Raw genomic sequence first — 27,889 nt, 5'->3', positions numbered from 1 at the left:
ATCCCTTGCCTGTGAGTTGAAGGAGAGGCAAAACGAAGAGCAGAGGGCCATGAAATGGCTGAATCGCAGGTGATGGAACGGACTGCCGACCCGGCAAACTCCAACGGCAGGTTCACCATCAGCACCCTGATCAGCACCGAGGACAGAGGCAGGCCTCACTATGGCCAGGGGGACACGGTTGCCTACGACGCTGCCCAAGCCAACCACCTCACCCACAACAACACTTTCTACATGCGGACCTTTGGCTACAACACCATCGAAGTTGTCCCCACTTACGAAAACTATGCCAACACAAAAGTCTCCGGTGAAGCCAAGAAGACCAGACCTACCTTGTCTGATCTACACTCATTCCTCAAGGTAAATTGAAGCCAGTTTGGTTCACAGAATGTCTGTTGCACAGAGTCACAAACATAGGAAGCTGCCTTATAATCATGAGTGTATCTATTTCAGTATATCCAGCTCAGTCAGGGGTCTCTCCTGCCACTAGGGATTCCTCTTGGGACCTTTTGCATGCAAAGCAGGTGCTCTAACTACTGTTCTTTACAGGTCTGCCCCTGCCTGATCACAATCTCCATCAGGTCTTGAGCCAGGGGGACAAAGCATTGAATCTTGCCCCACATTCCTTCCCAGCTGGAAGAAAACCTCGTTGGTCTTTGGGCACTTTTCCTGATCTGCATTACTTGGATCACAGAATCATTGAATTGTAGAGTTGGAAAGTATCCCAAGGTTCATCTAGTCCAAGCTCTGCCATGTAGGAATATGCAGGTGGCCCATATGGGGATGGAACCCACAATGTTGTTGTTATCAGCTCCACACTCTAACCAATTGAGCTAACCTCAACAGTGGTTGAGGATGGGTAGCTCAGAATGCCTCTTCTCTGGGGGACTCTTTCTTGAGGTCTTTAGCAACTCTGATTTATTTTTTCTGCCTTTCCCCACAAGCTCTTATGGAAATAAACAATACTGGCCAAGAGACATGTATATATATTTTTTTAAAAAATAAAAATAAGATCATAGAGCTATTTTGCTCATTGTATTTTTAAAAATGTATATAGAGAAGTGGCATGAAAATAGCCCCATCTTTGTGCCCTTTTGACATCCGCATGCTTGGATCGAGTTTTCTGCCTGACAGTCTGATTACACATTCATTTGAGATGGCGGGGGGGGGTGGTCTCAGGGCACAGATCCAACTTCTATTTTCTTTTTCTTCAAACAAAGTTTTTTAAAATATAAAATCAACAGCATAAGCAAAAAAGAATCAGTTACAAAACAGAGGAGCAGGAGGTTGCATTTCCCAAATAAACAGAGAACAGATAATTAGAAAAAAATAAAAGCAGAAAAACACATCAAGAAAGCCAGATTTCGCAATTTGGTGGGGGAAGAGAGTTTTGTATACCTGAATTTGACACATAAGCAATGAGATCCCGCCAAACAGTGTAGAAATGTTATGTGTCTTCCTTATCCTTAGAAATGCATAATTTGTGTGTTATTTACTCTGCTGCAGCCAGAGTATCCATATTCCTGTGCCACAACAAGAGGTTTAAGTCCTAAAGGTCTTTGGCTCTGGGTCAGAGTACTCATGTAAGACCTTCCATAGATTGGGAAATTGCTTTTGATCATCCCATAAGTTCAAAAGAGCAGAATTGTGGAGAATCCTTGACATCTGTTTTCAATATCAGATTAAATCTGTGCAAATGAGAAAGAAGGTGATGCCTCTGAGCATGTGCAGAGAACTTTCCTCCCCCAGTGTCAATATGTATTTTTCATGGCTAATCTCCTAGAGGTGCAGTGGATGTCCCAGAGCCTTGTGACCCCTTAAAAGACTAGCTGGTTTAATGTGGCATCTTATTTTCTGTGCCACCCTTCTCCAGCCTGGTGCCATTAATATGTTTTGGACCACAGATGTTCTGGCAGGAGCTGAGAGCAGCCATAGCTAAGAAGAGTTGGGGCCACCAGGCAGGGCCGAGACTTGTGGGAGGTTTTAACATGCTTTCAAGAAACTGAACCAGCTTTTTTTTAACCAGGGTGAGTGTCAGCATCAAGCCTGGTGTCCTGAGCAGGACCAGGTGGCTGGTCTAGTAAAACAACAACAATAATAATTTCCCACAATGGCCAGGAGAAGTTCCACATCAGGGGCATTGTGGGAAATAAAAATGGTGGCTAGATTCATATGCCGAGGTCTGCTTGGAACCCTGCTGTACACCATCACCACAGCCTACCAGGGTTCACTAATGTAGGACAGGGCTGGAGAACTTCATGCTGAGGAGACAAATGTGGCCCTCCAGGCCTCTCTACCTGGCCCTTGAAACACTCCCCAGGCCATGTCCCTCACTGGCCCTGTATCACATCCTAAGCTGGACTCTAATAATGCCTTCTCACTTGTCTGGATGGTGGATAGATAAAGGTTTGTAGAAACCAACCTGTGGCACAAAGAGAAAAGTTTCATTTGTTGTTCTGCCCACTTTCCCCTTTGACCCTGCCCACCAATGGCCCTCAGAAGGTTGCCCAGGAAGGAACGTGGGCCTCAGGCTGAAAAGGTTTCCCTGGCCCTGATGTAGGAGAGGGAACCCAGAGAGGGTCATCTCCCCAGGTCCCCCTCAAGCCTGGAGTGGGCCTCATTCTGCACCAGCAGGGCAAAGCCAGTTCATGCAGCAGCCATTTGGGTTCTGGACTCAACCAGGTCATGGCCAGACTGTCCACTATGTCCCAATAGAGCCATACTCCTCAGCCACCCAGTTCTGATGACCTCTGCATTGTCCTTGCTGGCTGAGACAGGATGTTCTGTACCTCAGGTGTCTCTTTATCCCATAATTTTTCTCGCTTTCCCCTGCCCCCAATTTTGCAGTCTGATTGCCATCTGTTGTTGTTGTTTTGTTCCAGCAAGAAAGTAGCCATCTCCACCCGCCAGCGTACGAGCTCCACAGGGACATCATATTTCCCGAAGAAGGAACTGAGGAGGAGGCTGGTGAGGGGGATGCGAAGACTCAGGAGGAACCTGTCCGTTTTGGGTGGGTTAAGGGGGTGATGGTGAGTACCATTGCTTAGTTCCCCACTCCTGATTTAAAGGATGTCCTGGGCCACGGCCTTTTCTGTAGTGGCTCCATCCCTTTGGAATTCTCTTCCCAGGGAGATATGTATGGCCCCCTCTCTACTGGTTTTTAAGGGAACCCCATTTTATTTCAGCCAGCTTCTGAGTGGAGGAGAGACAGAAGCATATGAGTGTGGAGAAGCTAGGCTACTATACAAAGGTAGAAAGTGCATTTGTTGCTCTGCCAGCTTTTGCCTCTGGCCCCGCCCACCAATGACAGGTGGCCCCTGGAAGGCTGTGCAGGTAGGAGTATGGCCCTCAGTCTGAAAAAAAGCCTTGCTACTCCTTGCTATAAATCATGGTATCAACATATCACACAAGAGTTCTCTTGGGTGAATTGCAAAGGGGGTTTATGGAATCACAGAACTGTAGAGTTGGAAGGGACCCCAAGGGTCACCTAGAGCAACCGCCTACGATGGAGGAGTCACAGCTGAATTGCCAGGCCACAAACTGTGATGGAGAGACAAGGCAAGGTGCAGGGAACTGTCTTCCTTCCAGACACCCCTTGTGACATCTTCCTTCACCAGACAGATATCGTCGCTTATGCCAGGGGTCCCAGTGCTCCTTTTCTGACTAGTGTACTTCAGGCACTAGGTATCTTTTAAAAGAAGGAAATATTTAAACACGTGCACCCACCCACACATGCACACCCTTTAGTCTGAAATGGTACAGTCCAGGGAAGACTTGACCATATTGTTCTTCCGATGCTATAAGCAGACCCAGAGGTGTCAGGGCACTGGCTCACAGGTTTTAAATGACTAGATCAGAAGATCCTAGGTCTCTGGTCCTCCTCACAGACCCTGAGGTGCCGACATGCTTCGGTTATTCTTCCCAGTTACCAATTGCTACTCCCATAACTTTCCAGATCCGTTGCATGCTTAATATCTGGGGTGTGATTCTATACCTGCGGCTGCCTTGGATCACTGCACAAGCTGGAATAGGTAAGTCCTGTTGAATACTTCTCTTACTGCATGGTTGAGACAAACATATCTTGGTACATACATGAGGGCTTATCCACACTTCCAGCCTCAGCAATTGGAGAGGTGGCAGCCCAAAGAGGACATTTTCTTTGAGAGCTCCCAAGTTGTGGGACCCCTCTGTGGGAATCCAACCATGGCCTTAATGTCTAAGCAGTATAATCTAAAACAACTGCTTTTCTTCACAGCACTGACTTGGGTGATCATCCTGCTTTCTGTGACAGTGACCACCGTCACAGGGCTGTCAATCTCAGCCATCTCCACCAATGGCAAAGTTAAATCAGGTAGTGTTTTTTTGCACATCACCTGTAGAAATATTGGCAAAGTTGCACGGGTTGGGTTAGCAAGTGTGTGTGTACACATTTAACCTCTACTTCACATAGACAAGTCTCATCATTTTTTGAAACAAACAGACAAACAATGTCCCACCAGCTTTATCTATCAGAACCAGATGAGACTTCCTTGAGGGGGGCGGGTGGACCCATTGCTGGCATGGCCGAGGCTCAAGAGGTGTGGGAGGCATTTGCAGAGGTGGACAAAATGACTTTGCCACCTAGGAATCATAGAATAGAATCATAGAATCATAGAGTTGGAAGAGACCACAAGGGCCATCGAGTCCAACCCCCTGCCAAGCAGGAAACACCATCAGAGCACTCCTGACATATGGTTGTCAAGCCTCTGCTTAAAGACCTCCAAAGAAGGAGACTCCACCCACTCCTTGGCAGCAAATTCCACTGTCAAACAGCTCTTACTGTCAGGAAGTTCTTCCTAATGTTTAGGTGGAATCTTCTTTCTTGTAGTTTGGATCCATTGCTCCGTGTCCGCTTCTCTGGAGCAGCAGAAAACAAGCTTTCTCCCTCCTCTATGTGACATCCTTTTATATATTTGAACATGGCTATCATATCACCCCTTAACCTCCTCTTCTCCAGGCTAAACATGCCCAGCTCCCTTAGCCGTTCCTCATAAGGCATCGTTTCCAGGCCTTTGACCATTTTGGTTGCCCTCCTCTGGACATGTTCCAGTTTGTCAGTGTCCTTCTTGAATTGTGGTGCCCAGAACTGGACACAGTACTCCAGGTGAGGTCTGACCAGAGCAGAATACAGTGGCACTATTACTTCCCTTGATCTAGATGCTATACTCCTATTGATGCAGCCCAGAATTGCATTGGCTTTTTTAGCTGCCGCGTCACACTGTTGGCTCATGTCAAGTTTGTGGTCAACCAAGACTCCTAGATCCTTTTCACATGTACTGCTCTCAAGCCAGGTGTCACCCATCTTGTATTTGTGCCTCTCATTTTTTTTTTGCCCAAGGAAGGTTCTCCACTCGAGAGACTGACAGATCCAGGGGATCCACCATTTTTTGATGTTTCTCACCTGCCAGCTTCAAATCCTACCAAACCGCTCCCAGGAGGAGGGATCTGAGCAGGGGCCCAGAACTAGATGACCATTTGGGTCCCTTCCAACTCTACAATTCTAGGATTCTATGCCTGCTCAATTGTGGTGCAGCAGTTAGGATGCTGGACTAGGTCATGAGAGACTAGGGTTCAAATTCCCACTTGGCCATGAAGGCCACTGGGTGACCTTGAGCCAGTCAGCCTCACCTACCTCACAGGATTGTTGTGGGGATTATATGGGGAAGAGGAGAACCAACTTGCATGCCACCTTGAGATTCTTGGAGGGAAAAGTGGGATATCAATGCAATAAGATCAAATATATAATTTGCAGTAAGTGAGCTATACAAGCCTTTGTGGTGATCCTTGTGTTCCCATATCTCAGGTGGGACTTACTTCCTTATTTCACGAAGCCTTGGGCCTGAGCTGGGAGGCTCCATTGGCCTCATCTTTGCCTTTGCCAACGCGGTGGCTGTGGCCATGCACACGGTGGGCTTTGCAGAGACTGTGCGGGACCTGATGCAGGTAAGCCGGGGCAACTTCTGCCACCAGGCTATAAGGGAATCTCTGCAATCTTTGAACCATCATCAAGGACAGCAAGAGGAAGCCTGGTGCAGTGGTTAGAGAGTTGGAGCAGGACCTAGGACACCAGAGTTTGAATCCTCACTCAGCCATGAAGCCCACTGGGTGACTTACCACACAGGGTTGTTGTGAAGATTAAAAATGAGGAGGGAGAGAAATATGGTGAAAAGGTGCAGTTTAAATGCAATAATAAAATAAATAAGGATAGCTCCACATAGAGCACAATGCCATTGTCTAAGGCTCTAAGCAATAGGTTACTGGCCCATAGATCTGTGTGAGCAGGCTGTCCCAGGAACATCCAGAGCTGAAAACAGGCACTGTGCACCACTGAAGCCACCAGGTCTCCCAGCAGCAGTAGAGACTAGGAGTTTCCCCAGACCATGAAAGGTTGGCATCAGAATTTATAGGTTGAATCAGAACAGCCCAGGAGATTCTACCTATTTTTAAATTAAAATAATAACTTCTTTAGCTGTGTCCAGACATTGCAGCTAAAAAGGATTGATTTTCAGGCCAAGGATTCAAATCCCACTCTGAGCCAATTATTGGGGGCAAAATGACACAGCGTGTGAAGTCTTGAGCACTCTTACATTTTGGGGTACAGTAGTCAGCACTGATCTTTTAACCAAAGATCTTTCTATTCTAAATGCAAGCTTTTCTCTGCAGATGGGAAGCTGTCATATCATGACTCCTTTCATCTCTGACCATTGCCTATGCTGACTGGGGCTGATGGGAGTTGAGGTCCAGCAGTTTGTGTTTTTTAAAAAACACATTTAAAAAATAATAATAACCGATTGAACGAAAAGGTCTTCACTTCACTTGGCACAGAAAATACCATAAAGAAGGTGCTAAGCTAGCCTCTCTCAGGTGGACATTCCACAACCAGGTCACCACCACTAAGAAGGCATAAGCATATAATTGAGCCATGTTCCTTCTGCTCTGGCATTGCCTCTTCCAGATTTCTGGAACTTTTAGGTGACATTTAGTTGTTAAATCATTAAGAAATCGTTTAAATATCAAGAAAACAGGATCACAAAAACAGAGATGCAATATACAGTAGTACCTCGGGTTACAGATGCTTCAGGTTACAGACTCCGCTAACCCGGAAGCAGTACCTCGGGTTAAGAACTTTGCTTCAGGATGAGAACAGAAATCGCGCAGCAGCGGCACAGCGGCAGCGAGAGGCCCCATTAGCTAAAGTGGTACCTCAGGTTAAGAACAGTTTCAGGTTAAGAACAGACTTCCAGAACGAATTAAGTTCTTAACCTGAGGTACCACTGTACAAGTGAAACAGTAGCATAAATTCATATAATGGCAGGAATCCAGTAATAACAGTTTCTGATCTTATGGGTCAAGGAAAGCCTGGGCAAAAAGGTATGTCTTTGCAAGACATCTGAAGCAAGTGATGGATGATGCTTCATGTATGGCAGAGGGAAGGGCATCCCGAAATGGAGATGCCAGAGATTGAATCTAGAGCCTTCTGCCAACAAAGTACCTTTTCTGCTGCTGAACTATGGCCCCTTTCCACCCCTGTGGACTTCTCTGCATCACCCCCTTTCCCAGATTGTGCCTTGAGTCCCCAATGCACTCATTCTGATGTGCCCTGTGAGCACTGACTGTTGATGTTTTTTCTGCCCAAGGAGCACAACTCTACCATGGTTGATCCCACAAATGACATTCGCATCATTGGGGTCATCACAGTGACTATTTTGCTTGGCATTTCTTTGGCTGGGATGGAGTGGGAAGCCAAGGTAAGAGCTTCGTTATGTACGTGTTTGTTTATTTAGAAGGCCTGGGACAGGGGCAGGTGTGGCTAACGGGGAGAGAGCCCTATTCTGGTCATGAGGAGCAACCCATGGGGCAAGGCAGGTCAGTGATCCCAGCACTACGGAGAGCTCCAAGGGGCTGGGAGTAGATTGAGGTCTTGGGAGTCTCTGCCTCCAGATCACCTCTATTAGGCTCCTCCCCTTTTGGAGAACCAGGGTCTCTTAAAAGACCAAACACATGGCCTGAAGATGGTCTCCAACATGAGGTGCTCCTTGTGTTGAAAGGTACCTAGTACGGGGACACTCAGTTCCCAGTAGGGTTGTCATTGTCACAATGGATTTGCTTGGTCTTTGCAGGCACAGGTTCTTTTCTTCTTTGTCATCATGATCTCCTTTGTAAACTACCTTGTGGGAACCATCATTCCAGCCAGTGAGGAGAAACAAGCCAAAGGATTCTTCAGTTACAGGGGTAAGATGCTGGCATGAGTGGCTGAGGGAGGAGAGGACTGTTCATGAACTCCAGAAGAACTAAGTTGGTGTAAGGAAGCAGTGGTGGTTGGAAATGATGCAGAAGGGCCATCACCCAGCATGAGGGCATCAGTTTTACATGGGAAAGTCCTGAGTTCCATCCCCAGTGGCATCTCCAGGTGGTCTTGGGAAAGACTGCCTGCCTGAAATTCTAGAGAGACCCTGCCAGACCGTGCAGACAACATTGACCTAGATGGACCAATGGTCCAACTCAGTGTAAGATAGCTCCCTATTTTGGTGTTTAAACAGCATGTGAAGTAGCTCTAAATAAATAAATAAATGGGCTAAAGTTGTGTTTGTGACTAGCAAGTCAACAAGCTAAATTAGATTTGTTTTAAATAATAACAACAGGAACATTTGAGTTTGGTTCTCTTGCTCAAGGAGTGCATTCAATCCTCAAAACATAAGACGAGCCCAGCTAGGTCAGATTAAAGTTCCGGTAGCTGTGGTAGAATAATAATACAGTGGTACCTCGGGTTACAGACGCTTCAGGTTACAGACTCCGCTAACCCAGAAATAGTGCTTCAGGTTAAGAACTTTGCTTCAAGATGAGAGCAGAAATCATGCTCCGGCGGCGCAGCAGCAGCGGGAGGCCCCATTAGCTAAAGTGGTGCTTCAGGTTAAGAACAGTTTCAGGTTAAGAACGGACCTCCAGAATGAATTAAGTACTTAACCCGAGGTACCACTGTAATAATAATAAATAAATTGAGATGGTGTTGGAGTGACCAGACAGGTTTACATATCTCCACCCAGTCCAGTGCCCTGAGGGAGATGGAAATTGCCCTCTCCCAACTCATTGGATTGATCATCAGGTGTAAAGTTTGCATACACAAACACACACGTGACAAAACCTTCTCTTTTCCAGCGGACATCTTTGCGCAGAACTTTGTGCCAAACTGGCGTGGGCCTGATGGCAGTTTCTTTGGTTTGTTTTCCATCTTTTTCCCATCAGCCACTGGCATCTTGGCAGGAGCCAACATTTCAGGTGATTTGAAGGTAGGCGGGTCTGGCTGCTGAAGCCCAGGGGGCCAGGAGGTGGGGTGCTGGAGTCAGCAGTCTCCTTTTGGAAACATGGCCCAGGGCAATAGTTGGTGTCAGAAATACTGGGTATTGGGGCAGAGGGTTCGGTGGGTCTCATTCCAGCCTCTTTCTACATATAGCCTGTTGGGGATGCAGAGGGACAAGTCTTTCATTACATAAATATATTTCTCTCTCTCTATCTATATTTCAGTGAAGGGTGACTTATTACAGCTAAGCATGAAAAGTTGCATATAAGTTGAATCTTCTTTCCTTCCACCCATGTTTCATTTGGGAGAAGCCCATGCAGTTCTATGCAAAACTATGTGTGTTTGTTCCTATATACATAGAAATGTAAGGTGTCATAACGCTGCAGTTTACCAAACACAAATGCCAGTATGACAACAGAACATCAGGCAAGCAAGTGAGTAAGGAGGGGGAGTTGCTTCAGAGAGCAGTTTGGCAAACCACTCTCTGGGGTGCCTTCCCACCTGCATTAAACCTCACTGCAGCCACAGGCAAGCAGGAGGAGCAAGTGAGGAGGTAGGCAGACAGAGTGGGGACTCATCCACACTTAGCTTTTGCCTCGCACTTTCCAGGCACAGATCCGCACTTTAAAGCTCCATGTCCTAGTGCTCCTTTTTTTTCACCCTGAAGCGCAACAAACAGTGATTCGGGTTTTCTGCAGATTGCCATTTGCTCCTGTTCAGTGTTAAAGAGCAGGTTTTCAAGGGGAAAGCTCCAAAGCAAAAGAAGAAGAAAATGAGTGCTTGGAAATTGGAGCTTTGAAGCATGGGCTCTGCCTGGAAAGCACAGAGGAAAGGTAAAGTGTGGGTAAGCCTTAAGTGAGTGAGCCAGTGGCCCAGGCAGGCAGGTGAGTGATGGAGAGGCACAGGTGAGCAAAAGGGAAAAGTTGAAGGAGCTGGAGAGGTTTGGGTGAGGTGTAAATGGGTTGGCAACAGGGTGGGGCAGGCGAGGTTGGTGAGCCCCTAGTAGTATCACAATTACTGGTTAATGTGGTGGTGCCTAAGGAAGGCATTTTCCTAAATCTCATTTATTCCCTTGGGTAGGATCCTGCCGTGGCAATTCCTAAAGGGACCCTCATGGCTATTTTCTGGACGACTGTGTCATATCTGATTATATCTGCGACTATTGGTAGGTAATGGTCAGGCATTAATCGTAATCAGCAAGGTAAATGTAGTACGTTTCTGAGCACAATGCAAAGTGTTGGTGCTGACCTTTGAAGCCCTAAATGGCCTCTGCCCAGTATACCTGAAGGAGCGTCTCCACCCCCATCATTCTGCCCAAACACTGAGGTCCAGCGCTGAGGGCCTTCTGGTGGTTCCCTCACTGAGAGAAGCCAAGTTACAGGAACACGCTCCCACCAGATGTCAAAGAGAAAAACAACTACCAGACTTTTAGAAGACATCTGAAGGCAGCCCTGTTTAGGGAAGCTTTTAATGTTTGACAGACTATTGTATTTTAATATTTTGTTTGAAGCCGCCCTGTGGCTGGGGAAACCCAGCCAGATGGATGGGGTATAAATTGTTGTTGTTGTTGTTGTTGTTGTTGTTGTTGTTGTTGTTACTATTATTATTAATCAAGAGAAGCAGGGAAAGCCAAGATGCTGCCCCTGGATGTTTTTGGACTGAGTATGGGCTCAGGAGCATTATGTCTTCTTAATTCAAGGTGTATTTCCTGAGCTACTGCTGTCCACCTGATTCTGGTTGGTGGGCTTTACCTATTTATTCTGTAGGATTCATAAAGCATTTAATTGTCAAGACCAGTGAGCAGTTTACAAGGAGTACAGGTAGTCCTACTCAAAGTAAACCTACTAAAGTTAAAGTTGTTTTTAATGTTTGGTGTTTTATCGTGTTATTAATATTCTGTTGGGAGCTTCTGAGAGTGGCTGGGGAAACCCAGCCAGATGGGCGGGGTATAAATATTATTATTATTATTATTATTATTATTATTATTATTATTATTATTATTCAGAATTAACTAATTTCAATGGGTCTGCTCTGGATAGAACTTAGCTGGATGTGAAAATTACTGATAAAATCAGATATTTAAAACATTTCAAAATATAATCAGCAGCTTTAAAAATATACATGTTAAAATAAAATTGCATATTAAAATGCATGCCAAATTTACATATCTGAGTAGGCTTGGTTAAAGAAAAAGAAAAATTTCAGCCATTGTCAAAAAGAGAGCAGCGAAGGCAAATGCCCAGCACCAAAGGGCAGAGAATTCCAAAGTGTAGGCACAGATGGCCCGAAGGACTGAATCCTTGCAAATGTGGAATGAACATTATATGGTTTATTTAACAGGATTTATACATGGCTTAATTTGCCAAGGTCTCTAACTGGTTTGGGCCTCTGGTGAGAAAAACAAAGTAGATCCAAGCAGCCTGAATTTTGCCCCCCTCTGCTCGGAGTGGCTCATGGGTCTTTGAAATTAAGAGCCCACGTTGTGGACGAAAACTGTCAGAAATGATGCTAAATTATCATGTTCCCTTTCTTAGGGGCGTGTATGGTCCGGGATGCCTCTGGAAACGTGAACGACACCGTCTCTGTTGGCTCTGTGGGCTGTGAAGGGATCGCTTGCAACTTGGGCTGGAACTTCACGGAGTGTGCTCAGAGCCACACCTGTAACTTTGGGCTTATCAATTTTTACCAGGTATTATCAGCCATACTGCCATGGGAGTCTTGGGGATACTTGGAAGAGGGACAAAGACACTGCCTTCTTCCATATAAATCTATTGCAGCCCAGGATCCAACCCTACCAGATGGGTTGCAATCTCTGATCAACCATGGGCATGATGGCTGGGTCCATCACTTAGCTATGATTCCTGCATTGCAGGAATAGTTTGGGTCCCTTCCAACTCTACATGCTTCCATGACTACTGATGGCTTCTCGGCTGTGACTAGATCTCCAGACTGGGTTGGGGACAAAGCCAGCTGCCTTCAAAAATGGGGAGGCACAATGCAGGGAGGCTGGTTTAGTGCCTAGACCCAGCAGGAATCGCTGAATAATCCACCATTCTGCCTTATATTAGCCCCTGAAGCTCAGTATTCGATAACCTAGTGGCCATGAGCAGCTGAGCTCCCTAACGTCAGACATGGGAAGAGGCTTGTGGAAGCTGCCATCTCTGGTCGGCTCTTCCTCCTTCCACCAGTGCCCATCCCTTTCCCCACTTCCCCTGGGTCCAGGCTGAACTCCTGAGAGGTTGTGGAAAGCGGGGCATGCTTCTCCTCCTTGCTCTGATCAGGGCCCACATGTAGGGAGAAGAACCCTAGAATCACAGAACTGCAGAGATGGAAGAGACCCCAAGGGCATCTAGTCCAACCCTGTGCAATCCAGGAACCACATCCAGAGAATCCTTGACAGATGGCCATCCGAATTCTGTTTAATAATTTCCAATGGCAAGGCAGCAACAGCAAAGAGGCTCAAGAGAGGGACCCCTGATTGGGTGGGGGCCATGACAAGTGTCAAGTGGTACACACACACACCCATGCTGGCCTGTGAGAAGAAGCCAAGGTGTCCTCTCCTGGTTTTGACAGAGCCCATGGGGGACCACACAGGTTGGTAGTTGCAACACCAAGGACAGTTGCAAGCGAGAGCCCTTGCTCTAATCACATTGGCGAATGAACCAGTGGTGGGTTTTGTGTTTCTGGGGGCCGGATCTGAAGGTTTGGAAGAGGCTAGTCTCTGGACTGGAGTATCCTCCTTTCTAATGAGTCCTTTTGTGTGCATCACATGCACTGATATCATGAGCTGGGAACATGGGTCACTGGTGTGGAGGTGATTGGTTCCTCAGGGGGTGTAGGCTTAACGGAGACAGACTTCACAGGGGCTGCTCTGGGGTGTCTTGGACTCCAGAGCCCATTACCTAGGTTTGGGCTGTGCCTCAGGGCTGGCTGTAACCCTGGAGCCTGGGCTGCTGTACAGATAGATTGGACTGGTCTCTCTCTGAGTTTTGGAAGTCCAGTTTGCTGCTCTGCATCATGCACAGTGCATATGAGATCCATTGTGTTTCCTTGCAGAGCATGAGCATGGTGTCTGGCTTTGCACCACTAATCACAGCTGGGATCTTTGGGGCCACCCTCTCCTCCGCTCTGGCCTGCCTTGTGTCAGCCCCCAAAGTCTTCCAGGTGAGAGATGGGGACAAGTGGGACTGCTCAGCTAACCAGGAAATTTGGATACCCCTCCCAACCACAGTGCTAGGATCTGACTGCTTTGGGGCTGAGCTTGAACCTGCAGGAATGTGCTCTGAATCTGAATGCAAATGACCACAACTGTCCACAAAGTGTGAAAAACCACCAGCCTTATTCCCCCCATCAGGAAAAGAAGATGACTCCACATCTTCCTTGGGATGCTCTGATGCTGACTGTGAGATAAGATAGTGATATGTCAAGCTATGATACATCAAGCATTTCATTGGGTAAAACTGCTCTAAAAATGATGATGTGTTTGAGCATGTTAATGAAATACAGAGCCCATTCCTTTTATAAATGACAGGCAGTGGGCCATGATCCATTTGAACAGTTAAACCCCATATAGAGGTTGATATTCTGCCTGTTGTAAATGTATTTTATCTTCTACAAAGATAGATTTTATATGGACTATTGACACTTGTATCAAATAAAATTTATTTAGAGAAGAAAATTAATTAGAAAGAAAACAGCAGCAGGCCCCCCAAAATGGATTCATACCAAACCAGAAGCTACTCGCACAAAATGGAAGCTAAATTTCATGAAAAGTCTGAGAGAACAGCAATGATTTCACCTGATAACTAAAAGACATTGATGAGAGTGCCAGGTACATGTGTTTAGGAATGGAATTCCATAATTCCAGTGCCACCACTGAGAAGCCCCCCTCTCCAGTCATCGCCCCACTAACCTCAGGATGTGAAGGACACGGAGAACTGCCTCCAGTTTAAACCTTGACATTTCTGGGCATGTTCCTGATGGCTCGAAACCTTGTCACGAATAGCCATTTTGCATCTCCCCAACAGTGCCTTTGTAAGGACCAGCTCTACCCTGTCATTGGCTTTTTTGGGAAGGGTTATGGAAAAAACAACGAACCTATCAGGGGTTACATGCTGACATACGTCATTGCGATTTGCTTCATTCTTATTGGTAAGTAATTCAGGGGGTCATGAAGTGAGGGAGGGGCAGAGTCTGATTTGACTCAGGGTGGGGCAAACAATGGCAATAGGGTGGTCTTTAATTCTGTGTTGAAAGTCTTCAATGTTATGATTTAATAAATAACAACTATCCTACAAACACCTGATTCTGCGCTTTGAATAATTTGCACAAATGAACAGAACCTCCCTCCTTCTCTCTCCTATCCCTGCAGCTGAACTGAATGCCATTGCCCCCATCATCTCCAATTTCTTCTTGTGCTCCTATGCACTCATTAACTTCAGCTGCTTCCATGCGTCCATTACCAACTCCCCAGGTAAGGTGTGCTATTTATTCATTTATTCATTGACTCTATATCCATCATGATATCCAAGGAGTTCAAGGTGACACACATGGTTCTCCTTGCTCCTTATCACAACCGTGTGAGGTTGGTCAGTCTGAGAGGCAATGACTGGCCCAAGATCACCCAATGAGCTTCATGGCTGAGTGGGGATTTGAACCCAGCTCTCCCAGGTCCTAGTTGGACACTCTCACCACCACACCACCACTGGCTCATGGTGCTTAGCATCAAAAGTAGCACACTAGGTCAGGTCCTAGGCCACTTCCAGAGCCTCACTGTCCTGAGGATGGGAAGCTGTTCCTAGCAGATCTAAGCAGGTTTGTTGGCCATGCACTTGGGAGCAGAAGCTGAGCCCTTCAGTTGGTGCATGGCCTCATTGTCAGCCACTTATCATTCAGGATAGTGTAGTGGTGAACAAGCAGGGCTGCAAAATCTGGAAGTTGGGAAGCCTGATTTGGCTCATCCCTATAGCCCAACTGCCTTTCCATATTGGGGTGTTTCTCCCCCTCCCCATTTAAATTTTATTACATGTTTACATTAAGCTAACATAATTTATCCAGCAGTGTCCTAAATAGTAGATACAGTGGTACCTCGGGTTACAGACGCTTCAGGTTACAGACTCCGCTAGGCCAGAAATAGTACCTTGGGTTAAGAACTTTGCTTTAGGATGAGAACAGAAATCGCACGGCAGCAGCCAGAGGCCCCAGTAGCTCAACCTCAGGTTGAGAACAGTTTCAGGTTAAGAACGGACCTCCAGAACGAATTAAGTTCTTAACCTGAGGTATTGTGCATCAAATATACGTGGCTGAGTGGACAGATTGAGAGATTGATCTGCACCAGCCACCCGCTATTGAAATTTGTGTATGAAGTACAATAAGAAAAAATCAGGTTGCATTCATATCCTGCCATTGTGAGAACAGGATGCTGGACTAAATGGGCTCTCTTGAGCCTGATCCAGCAGGATCTTCTTATGTTCTTAACACAACTGAGCAAATAAAATGGCCAAACTAAATTAAAAATTACGCAATTTAAAACTCAGAGAACATCTCTGGGCCTTTATTTTAATGACAGTCACTAGAAACTTTCCATTCTTTGCTATTACCAGCTGATCCAAGTTCCTCATGGAGAAAAACGATATAATAATCAGTTGGTTGCCCTGGATGAGATAATAATAATGTGAATGTGTGAGTAATCTAGGGTCATGAAAGGTATTTAGGTTCTTTGCCCTATTTTATAAAATTACTCCAACAGCAAAGAAATAGTTCCCATGTTTCCCCTAATATAAGATCCATTGATCTTTGGGGATGGCAGATCAGTATTATCTGCAAGGCAGTTGCACAAGAAGATTGTGTATGCACAGTGCTTTGATTGCCAATTATTCTGGTTCTCTTTCATTGCTTTCACATCCACCCAGGTTGGAGGCCCTCCTTCAATTACTACAGCAAGTGGGTGGCTCTCTTTGGTGCCATCGTGTCTGTGGTCATCATGTTCCTGCTGACCTGGTGGGCTGCTCTCATCGCCATTGGAATTGTGGTCTTCCTGCTCGGATATGTTCTCTATAAGAAGCCAGGTATGTAACTGGGGAAACTCGGACCTGGCATGGATGGGCAAACGTCTCTTCATCTGGCCCTCAGAACTCTTCCTGCAACACGCCCCCTCCCAGTCAAAGCCCCTTTCCCCCTTTTAATGTCCTGCCCACTTTTGCCTCTGACCCCACCCATCACTGGCATGTAACCCCCCCCTAATGTGGCTCAGAAGGGAATGTTGGAGGTTGGACTAGATGGTGCTTAGGGTTCCTTCTGACTCTGCTGTGATTCTGTGAACACCAGCTACCATTAAGCAAAAATAAATGCTCTGATCTTGCTTGGCTGTTTCTCTCTAGGGGTGAACTGGGGCTCATCCGTGCAAGCCGGTTCCTACAACATGGCCCTGAACTATTCTGTGGGACTCAATGAGGTGGATGACCACATTAAGAATTATAGGTGAGGAAGTGTACAGTGCTATCTTCTTGGTGCTTATTGAAGACCCTCCTTTTCCAAGAAGCCTTTTTGGTCAATATTTTTGTATCTTAGTCTGTGGGCCTGCAGTGAAGCTGAATGTCAGGCAATTCAGGACTGAGAAAAAGAAGTGCTTCATGCAGTGCAGAGTTAAACCTGCAGGCTCTTCTGATACCCTTATGTTCTGCATTGGACTTGAAATTATTTTTTATGTGCTTTTTTAGTGATGTTTTTATTGTTACATTATTTTGGGATGTTTTATGGGAAGCAATTCAAAATAAATGATGTCAAAAGTCAGGGTAAACAGGGAGCTCTTCAGCTGCCTGAGAAAGCGCCCCACTGTTGGTTCTTGTCTGAACTCCACAGGGAGCTCATTCCACACAGTGGGAAGAGCAACAGAGGAGGCCTCAGCCGGCACAGTCAAACCAATCACATCAACTTTGGAGGACTAGATGGGAATAGGCCTTCCGAGAGATAATCTGGTCCCAAGTGCAGCCTATGACTTCTCATTGTTTCTCCCTCAGACCTCAATGTCTGGTGCTGACTGGCCCTCCCAATTTCCGCCCAGCCCTGGTGGACTTTGTGGGCACCTTCACCAAAAACCTGAGCCTGATGATTTGTGGGAATGTGTTGATCGTGAGTATTTATCACCACAGGAGAATCAACTTTGCATGTTGTCGACATCTGTCTGTCTTTCTGTCTGTCTGCCTGTTGTATACTTCTGAAGGCACCAGGCTAGGAATGGTTTCATCCAGGAGCTCTTTTGGAGACAGCTGATTCTCTATGAATCAACCACCTACAGTGAACCCATGAGTTGTGAAGGTTAGCATACAGAACCCATGGTCTCAAAGCAGGGACCTTGGTGCCAAGAGAGAGCCATTTCAGACCTCCAGGTCAGTTTGTAAGCAAAAGAAATAGCTAGTTGGGTTGATCTCTACTGTGCTACAGCACTGTGGGTGGTCTGGAGTGGTACTGCAAATTCTGGCTCAGCAGGGATCAGGAGGCCCCAAAAGCCAATTGAATCCCAGCATGAGCCTGTCAAAATGCTGGTTCTGGCTTCCTCAGTTTGATTTACTTGCTGCTACACCATGCAATCTACCCGTGGAACCTGCTGCTTGCTTAGGCACCACCAGCCCTGCCAGGCAGATGCCTACAACACCCCCAATGGGAAGTTGGCAGTGACCCCCACCCCTCAACTCCCATCTCCAGATGTTTAGGAGGGACTGGAGCACCTGCCTTTTCATACTTTGTGTTCGCAGCAGAAAACAACTGTGTTCATGCTGGAGTGGCCACAGCAAATCTGGTTTCCCCATCAAGCAGGATGAAAGCTGCATTTGATTCTGTTTGTTCCCCCTGGAAGGATAGTCAGCTAATTAAGCAGGACTGAATGATAGGCACGGAAGATATGGAAGGCAATCACTTCCAGCTGCAGCTTAATTGCCAAGGCAAAGATCAGAAGCTGCTTTTTGAAAGCAGGGCACATTAATCACAGGATGGCATTCTGCTTCCAGATTACCTCTTATTCTCTGCCTGAGGTGCAGCAATTGCAGATGTGGTGGCTGATCAATGAGGAAATGATTGGCCCCTTTGCATTATTAAGCTGGCCAAGTGCCAAATTTAAAAACAACAACACAGAGGTACCCCTTAGCTCAAACGTCCTGGGCTCTGAAGGCCTTTCTGCAAACTGCAGACACGAGGAAGTGGCATGTGGTTTCTCACTGGTATAAGAAGGAGCCTCTGTGCATGCTCAGAGGGATGGCTTACACCTTTTGTGACTGAAATCGGATCCTAGGTGCAGGTGGCACCCATGAGACAAGCCCAGGGATGGGATCTGATCATAGGCTCTGTGTCCAGCTTGGACTTTAACTCGCATCAGCCCCATTCAGCACGGCCAACAGTTAGATATGGTGGGAATTGTAGTTCAAAACATCTGGAGGGCGCCACATTAGTGAAGTGCAATTTGGATAACTTGATGGTCACATGAGTCAGGAAGGGTGTGCCTGTCTTAAGCCAGCCGCCCTTGGGTCTCCCACTGTTTTCTTCTGCTTTCTCACAGGGGCCAGGCAAACAGATGATGTCTGAGTTCCGTCTTGCTTCCAGAGGCCACGTCAAGTGGCTGAACAAGCGCAAAATCAAGTCTTTCTATACTGATGTCTTAGCTGAGGACCTGAGAACTGGAGTTCAGATTCTTATGCAGGTAAAAATCAAACAAAAAGAAAGAAATATTGAAATGCTGAAGGTAAGTAGGCAGCCCATGTCTACAACGACTGCTACATTGAAGAATCCTTAAAACGATTTTTGTGAAAGTTCAGTATTCATTGGACAAATTAACTGTCTGTTTTCAGCAGCCGTACTTTGTGGCAGAATGCGGCATGCTGGTAGCATTACTGAGGGCATTGTCCTGCTGCTTTCTCCTGAGGAAAACTGCTCTTTAGCACTCAATCAGAACAAATGGCAATTTGAGTTTTCTCTGGCTTGATGTTTCCTTTGATTTAGCACTAAAGAGCAGGTTATCCCTGAGAAAAGGGTGGAGGAAGGGGGGAACCATTCAGACCTGTGGTTTCTAGGAAAAGGACAAGTGTGGATGAGCCCTGAGTTAAGTTTAGAGAAAAGGCGAGTAGGAGGTGACAAGATAGAAATTTATAAAATTACGCATGGCATGGAGAACTTGGCTAGAAAATCCCCACCCCCGCCCAGTTGTTTCCACCCAAGTTCAGCCCCTTGAGGAATGAGGAGGGAGTGTCAGTGTGGTCTATAATGATACCCCCTTGTTCTCTGCTTTGATAAAGGCTTCCGGTCTTGGGAGAATGAAGCCCAATGTCCTTGTGATTGGTTACAAGAAGAATTGGCAGGCTGCCCATCCACAGACGGTGGAAGAATACATTGGGATTCTGCAGTAAGTTGGGTCATGGCATGGGATCCATTTAAATGAATTAGCAGCTGCAGCTGTCTGTGGCCACCATTAGCACCAGGGATGGGCAGATGTGTCTGTTTATGACTTGGGCAAATTTTCCATATGTTCATTTATAAATCTGCTCCCGTCTTGACCAACACTGAGGCTAAGGAAGAAGAGGAGGCTGACAGGCAGGGCCATCCTGTGAGCTGCTTGTAAATAAGAAGGCAGGTGGGGGGCTGGCTGCAGGGCAGATGTGGGTTGGTGGGCAGTGCCCCATTTGCCTTCATGGAGACCAGCCTCTGCTGATTCCAACCAGGACTTCTGAGATCTCTCTTACATTGACTCTGGCAGCCCTTTGGTTTTGTCTTCCAGTGATGCTTTTGACTTCAAATATGGCGTGTGCATGATGCGGATGAAGGAGGGGCTCAACATCTCCAGGCTCGTGCAGTCTCACAGTGAGTTCCTCCACCACATCCTGTCTGGGCAAGAGGCTTCCTGTAGTTGAGTTGATTTGCCTAAAAGGATGCAATTGGGAACTGAGGAGGCAGCCTCTAGCTCTGTGTGACCCGAACATTGCCTGGCAGCAGCTCTCCAGAGTTTGAGGCAGGTGTTTCTCCCAGCCCTACCATGAAATGCCAAGGATTAAACCTGGGACCTTCTGCATGCAAAACAGATGCTGTAACCACTGAACTGTGGGACACAGAAAAGAACACAGGAAGCTGCCTTTGGCATTTGGACCATTGGTCAATCTAGCTCAGTGTTGTCTGCAATGACTGGCAATAGCGCTGTAAGATTTCAGAGAGGGGACAATTCCTAGACCTATTAGAGACACTGCTGGGAATTGAACCTGAGACTTTTCGCCCTTCCCAGATGATATGCTGCACTCAACATTAAACAGTGGCTCATCACAAGCCATTGTTCAGTGTTAGGCACCAGGCCAAGAGGCGAGGCAAACAAACACAAAAAATCAAATAAATCTGATCTTGCTTTTTCTGGTCCTTCTCACTAGTGTAAGGAGGAAATGAATCACAATCCTTGTTACCATCCAACTGCTGAGGGGGTGTTCTTTTGCTCCAAGCCAACCTCCAGAGCAGCTTTTCCAAACTTGATGGCCTCATGATGTTTTGGACTACAACTCCCATCAGCCCCAGCCATGGCTGTGTTAGCTATGGCTGGAGGGAGATGTAGTCCTGGGCAGCTGGAGGACACCAGGCTGAGGAAGAGTGCTCCATTGTGTTCATTGCATATTCTCTTTCCTCTAGTTAACCCCGTGTTTGACCCAGCAGAAGATCCACAGAAGAACATTGAAGAGCCTCCTGTGATAAGTACATGTCAGTTCCCAGCAGGTTCATTTCTGTGACCTCTAGTGCTCGTCTTTCTGTTAAGACTGTCTTACTTGTGGGGAAAGTGACTGACTTGGGCCACAGATGGAAGGCCTTTGAAATCAGAGTGTGCCGACTCAGAGGTTTGATTTCTTCTCCTATAGCACAGGAAGAGAAACCTGCCATCTTGGGCCCTGTCTTGACCATTCTCCTGTCGGGTCCTGCTTGTGACTTTCCTCATCGATCTGGTTTGGCCACTGTGAGAACAGGATGCTGGACTGGATAGGCCTTAAAAGGATCTAGGGCAGTAGCCAGAGTAGCCAACATGGTGCCTTCCAGATGTTGTTGAACTACAGCTCTCATCATTCCTGTCCATTGGCCCTTTTGACTGGGACTGATGGGAGTTGGAGTTCAACATCCGGAGGATTACAAAGTGAATATTTAATTCTGTTGGTTATGCTTACTCCTAGGATTTATGATTTCTGCCCTAGCTTTGCAAATGAGATACAAATAAAAACAATCCCACATTCATTTTGCCCCCCCCCCCCCGCCCAATTTGGTTACTCTCTGAGTCAGGACCACCTCAGCCCCATGTAAACATCAGCTCCAAGTTGCCATCATGTTCTACTGTCTCCTACAAGGCCTGTGTTATGCCAAAATTATTGAAACACATTTTACCATGTGATAAGAGCTGCCTGTGAGACTAGGGATGGCATTTTCTGAAAACTTCCATGCTCTGTTTCTCGGCACATATTTCCCCCCCAGTTCCTATCTGGCTCCTAGATTTCAACAAGAAATGAGTTGTTTATTTAACAGTCACACTAAAAATACAAACTATACTCAGATTATATATGCACCATCATAGTATAGTATGTATAATTATATTATATGCATTATATATATATATATATTCTCCGTGTTTCCTAAACTAACTATATAAAAATACTTACATATTAATACTTATTAAAAAAATGTTGCAGAAATACATGACAGCATGGGACTTGGCTCTTTTATACGTAGTTAGTCCCACTCAGAGGAGACCCACCAAAACTGATGGCCTAACTTAGGTACATTAATTCTGACGAGTCTATTCTAAGTAGAACATAGCTGGATACAACTCAATATATAATTTGCATATTTTTATATATATTTAGATGGTTTTTGTTTTTTTAAAGTTTCCTAATGAACAGAATGGGAAGTGGAGCATCTCAAGAGGGATTTCATAAGCTTGCAAATTCACTTGGTGAGTGGCATTTGAAATCCTGGGCACTCTCTTACTCATGCAGTGGGGATCCTTTTATTATTATTCCTAGTGGACCCTGATGCCTTGGTAGCAGAACAGCAAGCAAGCACTGCCTTCCAGATAGAGCAGGGCAAGAAAACCATTGACATCTACTGGCTCTTCGATGATGGAGGTAATTTCAGCATCCTTCTCCCACATAGGTAAGGATTTGTGGTACCAAAGGAGCGTTGCACCTTCTGGTCCAAACCTCTGCTTGGACCCATCACTGCCATTTTTGCTTTGGGGCTTCTGGGTCAGTGGCGTCCCTTTTTCATAAGGGAACAGTTAGGGCCACAGGCGCCAGCTTATGAGGATGATGGAAGGGGAAACATCACACGCACAATGTCCCAATATTGCACACGTGAGCATTGTGCCTCCCTCAATAAACTGGGTAGAAGCTTCCCAAGCTTTGGGAAGGAGGCAACACACTTTAATACTTTAATACTCTAATTTACCAGGAACATTTAGGGGACTAGCCTACTCCCCCTAAGGCCTGAGCCAATGGATTCAAAGTACAAATAACAAAAAAGGAGATTCCAGCTAAACATTAAGATGAATTTTCTGATGGTCATAGCAATTCAACAGTGGAACGGACAACCACCATCCAAAGATGGTGGACTCTCTTTCATTAGAGGTTTTAAAACAGGTTGGATGGCCATCTGTCAAGGATTCTTTAGCTGTGATTGTCGCATTGCAGAGGGGTGGACCAGATTACTCCTGAGGTCCTTTCTCACTCTAGAGTTCTAAGATTCTTTGGTCCCAGGGGCTGATCTGAGGGACATGATGCAGCAGCCTTGCTAAAGCTAAGCTGGTTTGGGTTTGGCCACTCCTTGGATGAAAGGCCACCTGGGTACCTTGCCTATAGCCACCATAGGCTCCGTCTTGGAAGTACAGTGTGATATAAATCAGTATTTGCCATCCTGGGGCCCTGGAGATGATGGGAGTTGTAGTCCAAAACATCTCTAGGGCACCAGGTTGGGAAAGACTGAAATAAACGAAGGATTCCCAGACTCCATTTTCTCCGCAGTTATTTGATCAAGAGCCATTCTGTGTTCTTACTTGGCAGGCCTGACGCTCCTCATCCCTTACCTCCTTGGGCGCAAGAAGAGGTGGGGGAAGTGCAAGATCCGGGTGTTTGTCGGAGGGCAGATCAACAGGATGGATGAAGAGCGCAAGGCGTAAGTCTAGGACTGCTTGTGGCCTCGGTTGGATTTGTATCCCTTGTGCTCTGGGAGAGAGCTGTGGTAGTTCTCAGGCCCTGCTTGCAAGCTTCCCATTGGGGCATCTTAAAGGCTATGGTTACAAAAGTAATTAGGCTATCTATAGAATTAAAACAATGCAAAAAAAATTATGTATCTATTAAAATGCAGGTTGTGGGAGAAATGACAGGAGGGTGCCCGGTTGAGGAAGGCTGGTCCAAGATGCATAGCAAAATTCCTAACATGAAGAGAGGTTATCGCATTTCAGTTATCCTCAGAATGTAAAGAATCAATGTGTGCACTGGGCATAGGAAAGCATAAAAACGAAACTGCTGCCCCCTGCAAAAGGTACTACTGGTCTCTTTCTCCTCTTGCAGGATCATCTCCTTGTTAAGCAAGTTCCGACTTGGGTTTCACGAGGTCCATATTCTTCCCGACATCAACCAGAAACCCCGACCTGAACAGTAAATCAAGACTTAACTGTAGCTTCTTGCTCATCCAGTTTAATAATCTGCAATTGTCTTTTTTATTGTTATTTTGTTTATTTAAACTTTGATGGGTGTTGGGTTTTGTTTTTTTACTTCTTCCTTAAATTTTAGGGTTTGTTATATAAATAATAATAATACAGGATGACTGTTAAATGCATAACATGACTTCCTGTTTTTTGCGGTGGTTATACATATACATTAAAGATTGTGTAATAATTTGTATCAGAAGCACCTAACATTTTACATTAGAAAAATTAGCTAGAAATATGACTTTTAAAACTATGTGGAAATGTGGCAAACTTAAGGCTTTGATGGAGGATAGGGCTGTCAGTGGTTACTAGCCACAATGACTAGTTTTCTCCCTCTACTGTTGGAGGCAGTTTGCCTCTGAATCCCAGTCGCTGGAAACTAGAGGGGAGAGGAGTGGGCTCTTGTGCTCAGGTCCTGCTTGTAGGCTTCCCTCAGGCATCTGGTTGGCCACTGTGAGAACAGGATGATTGCCAAGATCCACCAGGGCTCTTCTCATGTTCTCGAGGCTAGAAAAACAAGAAACTGAAACTGAGATTTGTCCCCAACTTGGTATTACAGACCTGTACGGGTCCCCACAGCTGACAGTTTCATGTTGGATGCTGGAATGTTCTGGGGAAGAGAGATCCTAGATGGTCTATTTGGTTCAGGCAGAAACAATACCACCTAGTCACTTACAAGATCTCCATGGTTTTGTTGACAGTGTGAAGAGATTTGACGACTTAATCGCCCCATTCAGACTGAACGATGGCTTCAAAGACGAGGCGATGGTGAACGAGATGAGGCACGGCTGCCCATGGAAGATTTCCGATGAGGAAGTCATGAAAAATAAAGCTAAGGTCTGAGGGTCTCGCTGGCCATGTGGAGAGTGGGCTTTGCCACCACAAAAAGTGAAAAATAATTGCTGTCTCCTCTCAATGGGTCCCAAGGCCTTTAATGCAGGGGTGGCTGACCTGTGGCCCTCGAGATGGCACTGGACTTCTGCATTGTTGTAGCATGCCCTTCTTCCCTCTCCCATTCACGAAAGATCACCCATCAATTGCTTCAGGCAACTCATAAAGGCATCTCTTTTTGCCCTGACTTTCCCTGACCCACAAGATTGGACTATCTTATTACTGAATTCCCCGTTGTTGTTTTTTAATTACACTGTTTTGTTGGTTTTCAAATTGTATCTCTGTTTTTATACTTTCATTGTTTCTATGTTGCATTTTTGAATACAGTGGGCCTGCAAATTACATGGGGCGGGGGGCGGTCTACGAGCAAAGGCAAAACTGTGTAGAGTCAGCAATACCCCTGGAATCTCCCTCCCAGCTGCGCAACCATCCCTACCTATCTGGAGTGGGCATTGCCCTCTATCTCCTTTTCCAGGCTCTGGTAAGGTCATGTGACCTTCCCAGTACCCAGTAAGCAAGGCAGAGGGCCCAAAAGCTCTACAGTGGGAAATAACTTTTTAAGCCCCCCTGTCTTGCTTATTGGGTTCTGGGAAGGTTGTGCAAGATCTTGGGTGGTTCCTTCTGACTCCTCACTCCCAGTTTCCAGTTATTTATTTTCCCCACACAAAGCTGCAATGATGTAAGTAAATTACATGTAAATTGTGGGACCACTGTACCGCCGAGAGATTTTTTAGTGGTTTACAATGCTTTTAAATAAAAAGAAACAATAATAAACCCCAGTTGGCATGGCCAACAGTCAGGGGAAGTATAAGTTCAGCAACATCTGGGCTTTAAAGCATCTTCGTAGCATATTCATTCCCTCAACAAACTCTGGGCACTGTAGTTTACGCCTCACAGTTACAATTCCCAGCAACACTTAACAAACCACATTGTTCAGAGTGGTTTTACAGCCGGCCCCTCTTCCCAAGGAACACTGGGAAATGTAGCTCTGTGAGAGGTAACAGGAGTGTCCGAACAAATTTCAGCACGCTTAACAAACCGCAGCTTCCAGGAACCTTTGAGGGAAACCATGACTGTTTAAAGTGCTTTCAAAGCTTTAAATTCATGGTGTAAATGTGGCCTTAATCTCTGCATTTACTGTCTATTCTCTCTTCTGCCCTTCAGTCACTTCGACAAGTAAGGATGAACGAAATCTTGCTGGATTACTCGCGAGATGCAGCCCTCATCTTCATGTAAGTAAGACAAGCCACCAACCAACTGACCAACCTGAGTTTTTGCATGTGCTTTGTGAAATGTTGACCTTACAAAGAAGTATGGCTGGAAATGCATTGATACGGGCTAGGCCTGCACAACCCAGCAAGCTGAAGCAACCATGCATGGTGGCCTCCAAGGGCCTTGGCTGTTGTGGAGGTGGGGGGAGGATTAACAAAATCAATCCTTAATAATAAAGAAAACTGTAACAAAACATAATGAGAGACACTAAATACAACAACAGGAGGCAACATGCAATGAAGGTAGGGGCTGATTTTAGAGCAAAACACACAAGCCCCGCCCACCAGATAACAAGCACTATACTATTCAAATTAGGCCCCAGTGTTTTTCTTACATTGACAACTCTCCTGGGACTGCAGTCCCGGCAGGCAGGATTTGCAGGTGCCCCCTCTCAGGTCCCTGGAGGGTTGCCATGCTTGGCTAGGGTGGGCTGCATTCAGCACAGCACAGCAGATGTTGTGCAGGCCAGATTTAGACTGAGCAGCTGCGTCCCCAACCTGGTAAACCTCTAGATGTTCTGGACTATAGCTTCCGTCAGCTTTTGCCACCCAGCTACTACAGGTCTCTGGCCGTGCCATAAAAATAAGAAACCAGCTGTATTTACAACGAACAAACCCAAGCTGTTCTCTGCTTTCTCCACCTTTTTTTTCTAGAACGCTGCCGATAGGCCGAAAGGGAAGATGTCCTAGCAGCCTCTATATGGCTTGGCTGGAAACCCTCTCGCAGGACCTGAGACCCCCCGTCATCCTGACCAGGGGCAACCAGGAGAATGTCTTGACCTTTTATTGCCAGTGATTCTTGGGCAGCTGAATCAAGATGAATTTGTTCCAGGCCAGATCCTGCTCTTAGGACTTGGGCCTTCTGGAGGGTTTGTTTCTGGTGGTGGAAGGTCCACAATAAAAGACTTGTGGTGTGAATGATGAATATTCCTGAGCTGTGGTGTGAATGATGGATATTCCGCCCTGCCACAAGTTGTTAAGAGGAATAATCTGACCAATGGTCTCTGGTAGATTTTGATGGATTGCTGAGGGGATGTGGTTTGCCATGTGTCCTGCTGTACAGAGGAGAGTCCTTGAGTTGAAAGCATCCTCTACTTCAGGTGTGGTGGCATTTCCTGCCCCCCATATGTTGCTGAACTACAACTACCATCACCCCCTGGCCATGTTTGCTGGGGCTGATGATGGGAGTTGTAGTTCAGCAACATCTATAGGGCCAAAACTTCCCAGTTTAATGGTTGCTCAGTCTAAGTTAAATAGGGTTGCCATATTTCAAAAAGTAAAAATTCCTGACATCTGCAAAGTTGGGTGGGTTTTTTTTTGGGGGGGGGAAATAGTGATTTTAATCTTCTGGAGCTGTTCCTGCTGTTTTCCCATCACATTGACATACATTCAGGTTTTCCATGACATTTTCCCTGATGCCACTTTTACACCTGAAAACCAGGATGTGTCAGGAATTTTCCTGATGTATGGCAAGCCTAAAGTTAAAGACTAATAAAATTATGGTGGGGGGCAGGGCTCGTAGTAGTCCATCATTAATTAGAACCCGGATGGCAGATTGAGCAGGTATAGAGGTTGACACCTTCCCCACTATGGTGAAATGGATTGTATTTCTATTCAAACTGTAGCAATTCTTTCCAAATTTGCATCTATACCTATAAAATATCACATGCACTGTTCACGCAA

At 46.1% G+C, this 27,889-nt stretch overlaps 1 protein-coding gene across 2 annotated transcripts; it reads left to right on the top strand.

Annotated features, from left to right (window-relative positions):
- Positions 1 to 27,889, top strand: SLC12A3 (solute carrier family 12 member 3). 2 transcript variants are annotated; one of them, XM_083511437.1, is made up of 26 exons: positions 1 to 357; positions 2,880 to 3,026; positions 3,953 to 4,028; positions 4,253 to 4,348; positions 5,840 to 5,979; positions 7,674 to 7,784; positions 8,157 to 8,268; positions 9,193 to 9,323; positions 10,415 to 10,499; positions 11,869 to 12,023; positions 13,391 to 13,498; positions 14,362 to 14,485; positions 14,706 to 14,807; positions 16,246 to 16,401; positions 16,714 to 16,813; positions 17,353 to 17,464; positions 18,885 to 19,025; positions 19,618 to 19,724; positions 20,097 to 20,179; positions 20,987 to 21,049; positions 22,360 to 22,461; positions 23,395 to 23,506; positions 23,905 to 23,991; positions 24,746 to 24,881; positions 26,100 to 26,167; positions 26,861 to 27,889. In XM_083511437.1, exons 1-26 carry the CDS (start codon positions 55 to 57, stop codon positions 27,000 to 27,002), a joined length of 3,099 nt encoding a protein of 1,032 aa, XP_083367563.1. In that variant the 5' UTR covers positions 1 to 54; the 3' UTR covers positions 27,003 to 27,889. The 2 variants fall into 2 exon arrangements, with proteins under 2 accessions (XP_083367563.1, XP_083367562.1); XM_083511436.1 differs by having other exon boundaries at positions 20,987 to 21,055.

The sequence above is a fragment of the Podarcis liolepis genome (genome assembly GCF_965112155.1).
Source record: "Podarcis liolepis genome assembly, chromosome: 7".
In the NCBI taxonomy this organism is placed as follows: Eukaryota; Metazoa; Chordata; class Lepidosauria; order Squamata; family Lacertidae; genus Podarcis; species Podarcis liolepis.
Note: the sequence above shows the minus strand (reverse complement) of the source record. Positions and strands in the feature narration are given on the sequence as shown.

What these genes read in the sequence shown, in the direction of transcription:
- SLC12A3 (XM_083511436.1), top strand. Translation starts at nt 55, where the DNA reads ATGGCTGAATCGCAGGTGATGGAACGGACTGCCGACCCGGCAAACTCC. An exon ending in ATCTACACTCATTCCTCAAG is followed by an intron (nt 358 to 2,879) that starts GTAAATTGAAGC and finishes GTTTTGTTCCAG; the next exon opens with CAAGAAAGTAGCCATCTCCA. An exon ending in GATTATATCTGCGACTATTG is followed by an intron (nt 10,500 to 11,868) that starts GTAGGTAATGGT and finishes TCCCTTTCTTAG; the next exon opens with GGGCGTGTATGGTCCGGGAT.